Source organism: Oikopleura dioica, chromosome PAR (assembly GCF_907165135.1).
Source record: "Oikopleura dioica chromosome PAR, OKI2018_I68_1.0, whole genome shotgun sequence".
Classification (NCBI taxonomy): domain Eukaryota; kingdom Metazoa; phylum Chordata; class Appendicularia; order Copelata; family Oikopleuridae; genus Oikopleura; species Oikopleura dioica.
In genome coordinates, this window is record NC_137293.1 from 13,336,309 (window position 1) to 13,346,516 (window position 10,208).

At 42.3% G+C, this 10,208-nt stretch overlaps 5 protein-coding genes across 6 annotated transcripts in view; 2 read left to right on the forward strand and 3 right to left on the reverse strand.

Annotated features, from left to right (window-relative positions):
• LOC145703919 (fumarate hydratase, mitochondrial-like) overlaps positions 1–10,208 on the forward strand; it is a 48,296-nt gene that overhangs the window by 659 nt on the left and 37,429 nt on the right. The gene's annotated exons all lie outside the window — the stretch shown is intronic.
• Positions 1,078–1,492, forward strand: LOC145704498 (uncharacterized). The gene is made up of 2 exons (XM_081781950.1): positions 1,078–1,322; positions 1,368–1,492. The coding sequence occupies exons 1-2, from the start codon at positions 1,118–1,120 to the stop codon at positions 1,475–1,477; spliced, it is 315 nt and encodes a 104-aa protein (XP_081638076.1). The 5' UTR covers positions 1,078–1,117; the 3' UTR covers positions 1,478–1,492.
• LOC145703604 (uncharacterized) lies at positions 5,663–6,436 on the reverse strand. The gene is made up of 5 exons (XM_081780986.1): positions 6,363–6,436; positions 6,213–6,320; positions 5,965–6,171; positions 5,825–5,919; positions 5,663–5,782 (listed from the first exon to the last, which is right to left on the reverse strand). The coding sequence occupies exons 1-3, from the start codon at positions 6,419–6,421 to the stop codon at positions 5,976–5,978; spliced, it is 363 nt and encodes a 120-aa protein (XP_081637112.1). The 5' UTR covers positions 6,422–6,436; the 3' UTR covers positions 5,663–5,782; positions 5,825–5,919; positions 5,965–5,975.
• Positions 6,817–8,092, reverse strand: LOC145704170 (solute carrier family 35 member F3-like). Its single transcript, XM_081781611.1, has 5 exons — positions 7,963–8,092; positions 7,665–7,915; positions 7,304–7,445; positions 7,005–7,261; positions 6,817–6,951 (listed from the first exon to the last, which is right to left on the reverse strand). The coding sequence occupies exons 1-5, from the start codon at positions 8,087–8,089 to the stop codon at positions 6,817–6,819; spliced, it is 912 nt and encodes a 303-aa protein (XP_081637737.1). The 5' UTR covers positions 8,090–8,092.
• LOC145701955 (alpha-1,3-mannosyl-glycoprotein 2-beta-N-acetylglucosaminyltransferase-like) lies at positions 9,046–10,189 on the reverse strand. The gene is made up of 5 exons (XM_081779167.1): positions 10,167–10,189; positions 9,874–10,120; positions 9,519–9,813; positions 9,318–9,479; positions 9,046–9,277 (listed from the first exon to the last, which is right to left on the reverse strand). The coding sequence occupies exons 1-5, from the start codon at positions 10,187–10,189 to the stop codon at positions 9,225–9,227; spliced, it is 780 nt and encodes a 259-aa protein (XP_081635293.1). The 3' UTR covers positions 9,046–9,224.

The following is a 10,208-nucleotide window of genomic DNA, read 5'->3' on the forward strand; positions in this document are numbered from 1 at the left end:
AGGTGGGTGAGGTGATAGATTGGAAAAGGTGCACCTTTTAGGTGCACCTAAAAAGACAATTTTTGAAAAGTTTAAGGTGAGGTGGGTGAGGTGATATTCCGAAAAAGGGTGCACCTTTAGGTGCACCTAAAAGACGGATTTTGGAAGTTTTTAGGTGAGGTGGGTGAAATTTAGGTGATAATTGGTCAAGTGTGGGCACGGATTTTTAAGGGGCTGCTCCTGACTTCGATTCCTCTGAAATTACTCGCAAATTTCTTCCGGGTAATCCGCAGACTTTTCTACGGGTTACTCGCGCGGAGACCCGTGCGAGTAGATTGAGTAAATGGGTAAAGGATAATCGCGAGCCACTCGCGAAAGTTTCTAGAAAGAAGAAAAATTCGCTCGTCTGGTTGCCCCGAGAAAAAGGGTTGCGGGTAATCGCGAGCTACTCGGCGGAAAGGAGAAAACTAGTAGCGCGGGTAGCCCGTGAAAAAACTCTCCGCGCGAGTACCCCGTTGAAGAATCTGCGGGTTGCCCAGTAAAAAATGCCGGGTGTTACCGAAAGGACTCGAAATCAACAGCCAAGTTTGAATTTCAAACTTTAAAACAACTCACCGAGAAAAAGGTGCACCTAAAATCAAAACATTCCTAGGTGAGGTGAGGTGAGGTGATGATCACAAAAGGTGCACCTTTAGGTGCACCTAGAAAAGGCCCAAATCTCAAAAGTTTAGGTGAGGTGGGTGAGGTGATGATTTCAAAAAAGGTGCACCTTTTAGGTGCACCTAAAACTTAAATCTGAAAATTTTTAGGTGAGGTGGGTGAGGTGACAATTTGCACCTCACCTAAATTGAACAAGGTGCACCTTTAGGTGAGGTGATTTTGAACCCTGGCATACAGGCCTGGCAGAACACCTTTCTTTCCCGTTCGCAATGAAGTCCCCATCACCCTAAAGTGGCATAAATTAGGATGAATTCGATATTATTGTTAGCAATTCAGCATAACAAGCTTGTTTTCATTTCTAAATTTTTATCAACAGCGGCGCTGCTCTCGCAGCTGTTTAATCTTATCTAGCGAGACACGATTCCTCCATAAAAGTAACGAACGACCTCTCCAACAGCATCAAACGAAAACAATAAACATGAAGCTTTTTAACTTTTTCCTCGCTGTCGCCATGGCTCAATCTACCCTCTCCCCAAGAGGCAAGATCAAGGATGAAGAGAAAGGCCCCCGACAGTGCGGAAAAGTCAAGCTCGCTGACAACCCTCTCGCCAACGGTTTGACTATCGAGTGCAAATCTCGAAACGGCAAGGCGAAGAACCCCCATCGAACCAAGCGATGCAAGGGTAAGTCAATTTATTATCTACTCGAATTTCATTTTACGCTTTTAGCTCGATGTGTTGATTCTAAGATAGGGTCGGCCAAAAAATCGATCTCGTGTTTCAATTACGAATTATACCTTGTTAGAAAGAGGAGAACGAGACGATTCGAATGGTACTAACCATTTGTCTGTGCGAGTTGGAAATTTTTTAGAATTTTTTGAAAATCGCGATTTTCGTCACTTAAAACGTGAATCTTGGACGTTTCTAAATATCGAATTTTTGGCTACGCCAAATATCAAGCCTTGATTGGCAAGTGATTGCCGACTTCGGTCAAGTTTGGCCACTTATTGCCGGAGGACCTTCCGGAAGACCCTTACTGGAAGACAAACTGCTGGAGGACCAATAATAGAAAAAATTAAATTGCTTTGGATGGCCACATACTGCCACATTTGACCAATTTCGGTCACTTTCTGCCGGAGGACCTCCGGAGGACCCCTTACTAGAAGACCAACTGGTTGAAGACCAATATCAAAAAAATATATAAATAGCCTTGCTTGGCCGAAAACTGCCACATTAAACCACTTTCGTTCACTATCTGCCGTAAACCTTCCGAGGGAACCCGGGTGAAAGACCAACTCCTGGATGACTTGAGGCGAATAAGCCCGTCTCTAAAATTCAGTAAGGTACAGTGGGTTGCGCAGATAGTGCACCCCTAAAGAGCGGGCAAAGGGAGCACCAGTCACGCAATCACTCTGAGAAAGTCTAGAAATAAACAGTTCAAAAAGTGCGGGCGAAGAGTGCACCAACGGCTCAATCTCGAATCATCAAAACTCGAAGCGGACATCGGCCCTCTCTTGAATTCAGTAAAGTAAGGCGCGAAAACGACCCGACGGGGAGGCGAGCCTCGTCTCTTGAATTAAGTCAGATACGGAACAAAGCCGACCAAAAGGGAAGGCAAGCCCCGTCTCCTTAATTCAGTCAGGTAAGGGGCCAAGCCGACCCGAAGGGGAGGCCAGCCCCGTTTCTTGGATTCAGTTAGGTAAGGGGCCAAGCCGACCCGGAGGGAGGCAAGCCCCGTCTCCTTAATTCAGTCAGGTAAGGGGCCAAGCCGACCCGAAGGAGAGGCCAGCCCCGTTTCTTGGAGGTAGGTAAGGAACCAAGCCGACCCGAAGGGGAGGCCAGCCCCGTCTTGGATTCAGTTAGGTAAGGGGCCAAGCCGACCCGGAGGGGAGGCCGGCCCCTGCTTCTTGGATTCAGGTAAGGGGCCAAGCCGACCCGGAGAGGAGGCAAGCCCCGTCTCCTTAATTCAATCAGGTAAGGGGCCAAGCCGACCCGAGGGGAGGCTAGCCCCGTTTATTTTCTACAGTTAGGTAAGGGGCTAAGCCGACCGGGAGGGGAGGCAAGCCCCGTCTCCTTAATTCAGTCAGGTAAGGGGCCAAGCCGACCCGAAGGAGAGGCCAGCCCCGTTTCTTGATTTAGGTAGGTAAGGAACCAAGCCGACCCGAAGGGGAGGCCAGCCCCGTTTCTTGGATTCAGTTAGGTAAGGGGCCAAGCCGACCCGGAGGGAGGCCGGCCCCGTTTCTTGATTCAGGTAGGTAAGGGGCCAAGCCGACCCGGAGGGAGGCAAGCCCCGTCTCCTTAATTCAATCAGGTAAGGGGCCAAGCCGACCCGAAGGAGAGGCCAGCCCCGTTCCTTTGATTCAGTTAGGTAAGGGGCCAAGCCAACCCGGAGAGGAGGCCGGCCCCGTTTCTTGGATTCAGGGAGGTAAGGAGCCAAGCCGACCCGAAGGGGAGGCCAGCCCGTTTCTTGGATTCAGTTAGGTAAGGGGCCAAGCCGACCCGGAGGGGAGGCCAGCCCCGTTTCTTGGATTCAGGTAAGTAAGGGCCAAGCCCCGTTTCTTGGATTCAGGTAGGTAGGGGCCAAGCCGACCCGGAGGCCTAACCGTATCCAATTAGTGAAGCCTTCTCTTGTCATTGTTAGCATTTGCTACGGCCTCTGGGTGAATGGTTAGGAATAAGTGATGGCCGAACGCTTCTTTTACGAGTTTATTCTATTTTAATGATAATCTAGTGCGAGTTAAACTGTTTTACGCTACTTTTAGTCAAATAATATGAAGTTTAGCTGGTCTAAGCTTGCATCTAGGATAGTAAAACGGTCCAAACTCAAACTTATGATTATTATTTCTCCAAATTTGAGTCTTTTTCAACCGCCAACCGAAATTCGCAATTCGGGCGCGCCATCCTCGGTTTTATTGGCGTGCCCCCAGTGAGAAACATTAGAGGACTCTTAATACTTTGAGAATTTTTCAAAAAGACATTTTGTGCATCTTGAACTTTGTTAATGACTGTATGCAATTTCAGAAGTCATTGACTAAGCCTTTCTAATACAAACACTGACTTACAGACAATAGGTATCAGTTGAAAGACTTCTGATACTTTGAGGATTATTCAAATAGACATTTTGGGCATCTTAAGCCCTGTTCATGACTGAATGCAATTTTCGGAGTCATTGACTAAGCCTCTCTATTACAGACACTGACTTACAGATGATAGGTATCAGTTAGAGGACATCTGATACTTTGAGGATTATGCAAAAGACATTTTGGGCATCGTTAGCCCTGTTTATGACTGTATGCAATTTCGGAAGTCATTGACTAAGCCTTTCTAATACAAACACTGACTTACAGACAATAGGTATCAGTTGAAAGACTTCTGATACTTTGAGGATTATTCAAATAGACATTTTGGGCATCTTTAGCCCTGTTTATGACTGTATGCAATTTTCGGAGTCATTGACTAAGCCTCTCTATTACAGACACTGACTTACAGATGATAGGTATCAGTTAGAGGACATCTGATACTTTGAGGATTATGCAAAAGACATTTTGGGCATCGTTAGCCCTGTTTATGACTGTATGCAATTTCGGAAGTCATTGACTAAGCCTTTCTTATACAGACACTGACTAACAGATGATAGGTATCAGTTAGAGGACATCTGATACTTTGAGGATTATGCAAAAGACATTTTGGGCATCTTTAGCCCTGTTTATGACTGTATGCAATTTCGGAAGTCATTGACTGAGCCTATCTAATACAGACACTGACTTACAGATGATAGGTATCAGTTAGAGGACTTCTGATACTTTGACGATTATCCAAAAGACATTTTGGGCATCTTTAGCCCTGTTAATGAATGTATGCAATTTTCGGAGTCATTGACTAAGCGTTTCTAATACAGACATTACCTTACAGATCATAGGTATCAGTAGCAGGACTTCTGATGATGTTAGCATAATTCAAAAAGACATTTTGTGTAATTTGAACGACTAGAAACTACATTCATAGTGCTGAAGGTCATTCAAGACCTCTTAATGATACAGATAGAGACCAACAGATCCTCTGATAATAGACTCTCATGAATATCACTCATAATATCCACACAATACTCAGTTAATAATTTCTTATCATCGTTCAAACATATAGATAAGAATTTGAGCCTTTTTTGTCCTCTTATAAGACTTTTTTCTTCATTTTTAAGTTCTCGTAAATATCCAGTAGTTTTATTTAAAAATTATTAAAAAAAATTCCCCAACTCATATAAGCATTCGGAAAGAGCAAAGTTATTCCTTAGTGTTTAATCTAACTTATGAGCAAAAATTTGGGATTGAAACATCTTTTTATTGATTTATGAATGAATGAATACCTGAGTTAACCATATATAAGGGTAATTGGCACAAAACACCCTTCCATAAAAATGGTATATGAGTACTCAATCTCTTTTCTGTTAACTACCTGTATAATTTGAACCCTTCTCTATCATATTCTTCCACCAAATATATCATTTGCCTTGAATATATAGTGAATTTAATTTTTAAGCAAGTATGTCAAATTCAAGTCCCAATTTTTGGAAAAAATGCCCTTGAATGAGACCTGAACATCGGATCTCAGCAATTTTTGGTTTATAAAGGTTTTGAGCACCGCGAATCCACTGAAACTGGTTTCAAAAGAATTGGAGATCAAAAAATTTTTTTGGCCGACCCTATTCTAAGAGAAACAACAACACTCCTAAGAAGTTCTTCTGTGTTGACAACAAGTGGATGAACAAGAAGGGTACCCAGGAGCTCAACGTCAACAACCTCGGTTGCAAGTAAATCAATGAAAAGCCCCAAAAATGAGCATGCTGTGGTGCAAAACCCAATATCATCATTTATTCTCTGGCTTACTTTCTCCCTATTGTCATAAACCAATGGTAATCATTTGACAAGATGTGCGTTTTGACCATCTGATTACGCTGGTTTCACAATCACACATTTCTGTTAATTTGAAAAATAAATAAAAATCGAAATCAACGATTATGCGACGTACCATTCATCATTAATATTTTCTGAGGGCTTGATCACCAGTGGCTCGCCAATGCTGACGGGTAGTTGGCCCTTCACCTTCGCAGAGAGTCCAAATGAAGCGATGTGGGTTGGAACAACAACCTTCAATGAATCAATTATGAGAGCGAGTTTTCAAGCACAAACCTTTCCTTTGAGAACAGCAGCATCTACCTCTAAGGGCCTGAATACTCCCCATCCACATAATTCTTTGAACGAAGCTTTCGTGATTGGCTTCTTGTCTAAAATCAAAGTTACTACAGGATATTTGAAGCTACGGAACATACAATTCAAAACTTCATACGACAACAAATTGACTACGATAATATTTGCCTTCAGAAAGGCGAGAATGATTGACTCTGGATTGTTCGGCCGGTCTGTCGTACGCGTCGGAAAGGGAGAGGCACTTTTTAGGAGGAGCTTGTTTGGCATCGCGGAGACTTTGAGAACGGGAGAGAGGAGCACGGCGCTGAGGAAGAAGTCCTATCGGTTTACTGAACTTGTTGTCAGAATAAACATACAAGAAGCAGCTTACTTCGACCGAAGAGAAACAAGCGACTCCATCGAACTTGTGTAATCATCGCGCGTTATTTCGGAGAGATCCATGTCCGAGAAATCGTCGATTGTTAAGTCCCGAGTAAGCCTAAAGTTGGTGTGAGATCCCGAATCAAGCGAGCTTTCTTACTTGTTAACATCATAGCAAAAACTCGCCGGCCGTGGCGAAGACGCCGGTTTCGGCACCATTCTTAAAGCAATAAATCAAAGAATCTTTAAATTTAAATTAAATAGAATTACTGTCATCGAGTAACGAGCAGAAACGCTGAAGAAATCAAGCAGAAGAGTGTTCACAATGATAGTTGAAATCGCTGAAAACTCAAAATATACAAATTTGTTTGACGAGCTAGGACTCCTAGCCTAGGAGTTGAAAGGCAGAGTCTCAGCCTTTTCATAATCACTTGGCGAGCTAGAGTAACTGCTCGGCAATTTCTTGCTTTCGCTTTTCTCTTCATTTAGCGGGAGTGGAATGACGATGAGGATCATTGCGGCGAACGATAATCCAATTCCAAGAAGTTGCTGCGTGCTGAACGTGTTCTAAAATAATTTTATTAGTTTACCGGCGCGGCTTTAAATTGCAAGAGTCAGTACCCCCAGAGGAATCGGTCGATAACTGCATTAGCGGGAACTGGGAGACTGTAGCCGATGGCGATTAGGAGGGGAAAGGTCACAGACACGCCATAATTGACAAGCCAATTGAAGAAGAGTCCACATGTCGACTGAATATAGACGTTATCTTCTTCGTTCCATTATCTCTCATCAATTCTCTTACCGAGGCAATAAGAAAAGTCCAAGTTTCTGTGTCCTTTGGAAACTTTTCTATGTCGGTTATAAACACGTAACAGACGGCTGGGAAGGAAATAAGAACAGAAAACAGTCCAATTAGTGTCAGGAAAAGGGAGACTTGGCCGCTTGAAATTGTTCCAAGGAGCTTTTTAAAAGTAATTTTGTACGCAGCGGCACCAAATGCTGCGAAAAGTACTGGAATGAAGAAATTGATCTGATCGGCGAATCCGACACATGTATTTTCTTGAAAAATGTCGATGGAACTAAAATTTCTTCGGATCTCACCTGTGACCGTTGCATTAGTTCTACTCTCTGCTTCAGGCTCGTCACAATTAGAAGTAAGCGTAAGACACAAAACGCCTCCAAAAGCGAACAAGGAAGCTAGTAATTGACGCACATTCGAGGCGACACCTTCATTCTTCACTCCCTGAAAATTTAATTTTTATTCTGCATAAATTCCTTTTTCAAACATTTCCCTAGGGACCTCAGAGGAAAATTGCCATTTTCGGAAAAGTTCAATCTTTTGATCTTTGATGAAAACATTATTTATTATTTATCTTTATTCAGAAGACTGAAGTAAATAATGAAAGCATCCTCTTTCGCGTACGACAGAATTAATCCGCAGGCTCCCCAGTTCTGTACTTACGAGTAATAAAAGAGAAAGAAGATATACAAACATAATTTCGGATGCCATAATAGCCGAGACGGTGGTATTGCTGAGATTGATAAGGGACCGCGCATAGAGGTAGTTGGTGACGAGATAGATAAATGTCAGAGGAAGAACCTTCGTGAGAATAGGCTTCAAAGAACATACTCGCACTCCAGGGCCAAATAACGAGAACGGAGATGAGAGGCCAAATGTCAACGGTTGTGACTTGAATTTGTTTTGAAGAACGACTATTGTTGAGTTGATAAGTTTAAATGCTAATTGCGTGCTTTATTACCTGATAATGCGTACCCAGGGAAACACAAAATAAGGAAGAGCGTTGAAAACGCTGTGAAAAATACAGGACTGAAGGTGTAGCCAACAAACTTCTTCATTAATTGAGCCGCAGAAACATTGGCGACCATGATACTTTCACAAAGGTATTGAAAAATATTCGTCGTTGAAATTCTATTTTCTTCCTTGATTTCAAACCTTTCCTAAAAACGAGGACAATCCCGACAATCAATTGATGACTTCTTCCCATTTCTCAATCTTTCTCTCGCTCTTAAAAAGAATAAGTTCAACCTCACGGGCGGACAAAACACATCCTCAAATCGGTGCATATGCTCCAGAGTTGAAAAACGTCCCAAAAGGCTTATCCTACGAATAATTCATCTCGAATGTATAAATAAGTAAAATCCCTGCTTGCCCAGCTGCATTTATCGGATTCTATTTTTGGTGTGGGAAGGATTTGTGTGGCTACTGCGCGTCGGTATCGATTAGCAAGGGTACATTATACAAAAAGAGATAGTCAATAATTACTTACTCAGCAAAGGTTTCGAAGTTATCCTAAGAATCGAAATTAAATATTCTCTCACTAAATAAATAGAAACTCGCTTTATTAGACTTGACACTGAGACATCTATCTAATTACCTCTGACCATAAAAAGAATTCTCCTTTATAATTTCAACTTGAAAACAAACGTCTCTGTAGAAAAAGTAACAATTTGTAGAGAGGAAAGGTAACTGCACGAATAGTCTCTGGGGGAAAAGGATTTAATTTGCCGTGGTGGGGAGTTATTGCTCAAACTGTGTCCTGCGCGGCGGCGACATGAAAAGCCAAACTGACCACTTTTCAATAAATAAACTGTCGAGGGATACGGGCTAGTATTTTTTATTCAGGTTCAAAAAAGAATTCAATACTGTGTGTCTGGGATAAAATCAATTTATGCAGACTCGAAACGACAAGTTTCTCGATAATAAAATCTTTTGATTGTTTATCGGGTAAACAAAGACTGTCTGCATATATTTTGCCTCTGCCACTTTGCATTTTTGAAAACACACACAAAATGCAGTATTCAGAAGAACATGTCAACTCAAATTAATAGCAGCAAGATTTATTGCACATCGTAAAGGGGTAAAAATGCTAGAGAGATAGAGGAACGGAAACGTACTGTTTCCGCGGGTTGAATAAATAAAGGTAACAGTGAATAAAAACAGAAAATAGATGATCTCTACGGGATTTTGGCTTTTTCTACATTTGTAACAACAGGTTCTTGTCTACCAGTCAGTGTGGTATTCCCAAGTTCGAGGATTCGGAGGTGAAATGTACACTAATCTCGTTTAAATAACTATGATCCGAAAATATCCTACCTCTTTTGTTCTTATAAAGCGCAGTGACCACCCCGTAGTAACCCATTCGAGGAACACCGGCCTTGAAGTCCTGCATAACGCTAATTTTTCTGGCAATATTTTCAAATTCTTTCTTTGTTTCGTAAATCAATTTTACTTCTGGAACTTGTAGCATCTCAAAATCTGAATCTTCGTTAGCGGAGCCCATCTAACTTTCTTTACCTGAAACTGAGGCAACGGGGACATTTTCAACTTTTCGTAAGAACTGCTCATCATACTGTCTTCGTTTGATGGAATTCAAATCGAATTGATTCCAATTGAAGTCGCCATGGAACTCGTGGATTTTCCCCAAGTACTGGTCAAAGAACTGACCGTTCGAGACACCAACTTTTCCAAACGTCGAAGTTCGTGGTACTTCTGGGTGAATGCACTGACGGCCTTTTCGTTGCTCGACATTTCTAACCCAGTCGTCCCAGAATGCAGTTGGCCAGGTTGACGCGAACTCTTCATCCCAAATCTATAAAATTAGTCAAAATGAAATTCAAACGATATACGTACCTTTTGGAGAGCATCCAACCGAGACCTCCAAAAAGTCGGTTCTATAGACTAGAGCTGGATTTTGCTCAATTTGATCGTCTTTTCCATTATCATTCCATGTCGAAAGGCAGAAGAGGTTTTCATTGGGGTCATTTAGCAACGGAGAGAATTTTCGGAAGAAATCGATAAAATCGTGAGAAACTAGAAGATCATCCTCGACGATGATTGTCCCAAGAGCGCCAGGAAACTTTTTGAAGATATTTGAAAGAGCGAATTTGTAGTGGCGGCTTAAAACAGACTTGATTAGGGTAGAAAACGAAAACCAAATAGTACCTCAATTTGAAGTAGCCTTGCATGTTTCTTTTTACATCAGGA

What these genes read in the sequence shown, in the direction of transcription:
- LOC145704498 (XM_081781950.1), top strand. Translation starts at nt 1,118, where the DNA reads ATGAAGCTTTTTAACTTTTTCCTCGCTGTCGCCATGGCTCAATCTACC. An exon ending in TCGAACCAAGCGATGCAAGG is followed by an intron (nt 1,323 to 1,367) that starts GTAAGTCAATTT and finishes TTACGCTTTTAG; the next exon opens with CTCGATGTGTTGATTCTAAG.
- LOC145703604 (XM_081780986.1), bottom strand. Translation starts at nt 6,421, where the DNA reads ATGGTGCCGAAACCGGCGTCTTCGCCACGGCCGGCGAGTTTTTGCTAT. An exon ending in TTTTGCTATGATGTTAACAA is followed by an intron (nt 6,321 to 6,362) that starts GTAAGAAAGCTC and finishes CACCAACTTTAG; the next exon opens with GCTTACTCGGGACTTAACAA. An exon ending in CTTGTTTCTCTTCGGTCGAA is followed by an intron (nt 6,172 to 6,212) that starts GTAAGCTGCTTC and finishes CAACAAGTTCAG; the next exon opens with TAAACCGATAGGACTTCTTC.
- LOC145704170 (XM_081781611.1), bottom strand. Translation starts at nt 8,089, where the DNA reads ATGGTCGCCAATGTTTCTGCGGCTCAATTAATGAAGAAGTTTGTTGGC. An exon ending in AACTAATGCAACGGTCACAG is followed by an intron (nt 7,262 to 7,303) that starts GTGAGATCCGAA and finishes ACATTTTTCAAG; the next exon opens with AAAATACATGTGTCGGATTC. An exon ending in GGACTTTTCTTATTGCCTCG is followed by an intron (nt 6,952 to 7,004) that starts GTAAGAGAATTG and finishes GTCTATATTCAG; the next exon opens with TCGACATGTGGACTCTTCTT.
- LOC145701955 (XM_081779167.1), bottom strand. Translation starts at nt 10,189, where the DNA reads ATGCAAGGCTACTTCAAATTGAG. An exon ending in CCCCGTTGCCTCAGTTTCAG is followed by an intron (nt 9,480 to 9,518) that starts GTAAAGAAAGTT and finishes ACGAAGATTCAG; the next exon opens with ATTTTGAGATGCTACAAGTT. An exon ending in GCTTTATAAGAACAAAAGAG is followed by an intron (nt 9,278 to 9,317) that starts GTAGGATATTTT and finishes AAACGAGATTAG; the next exon opens with TGTACATTTCACCTCCGAAT.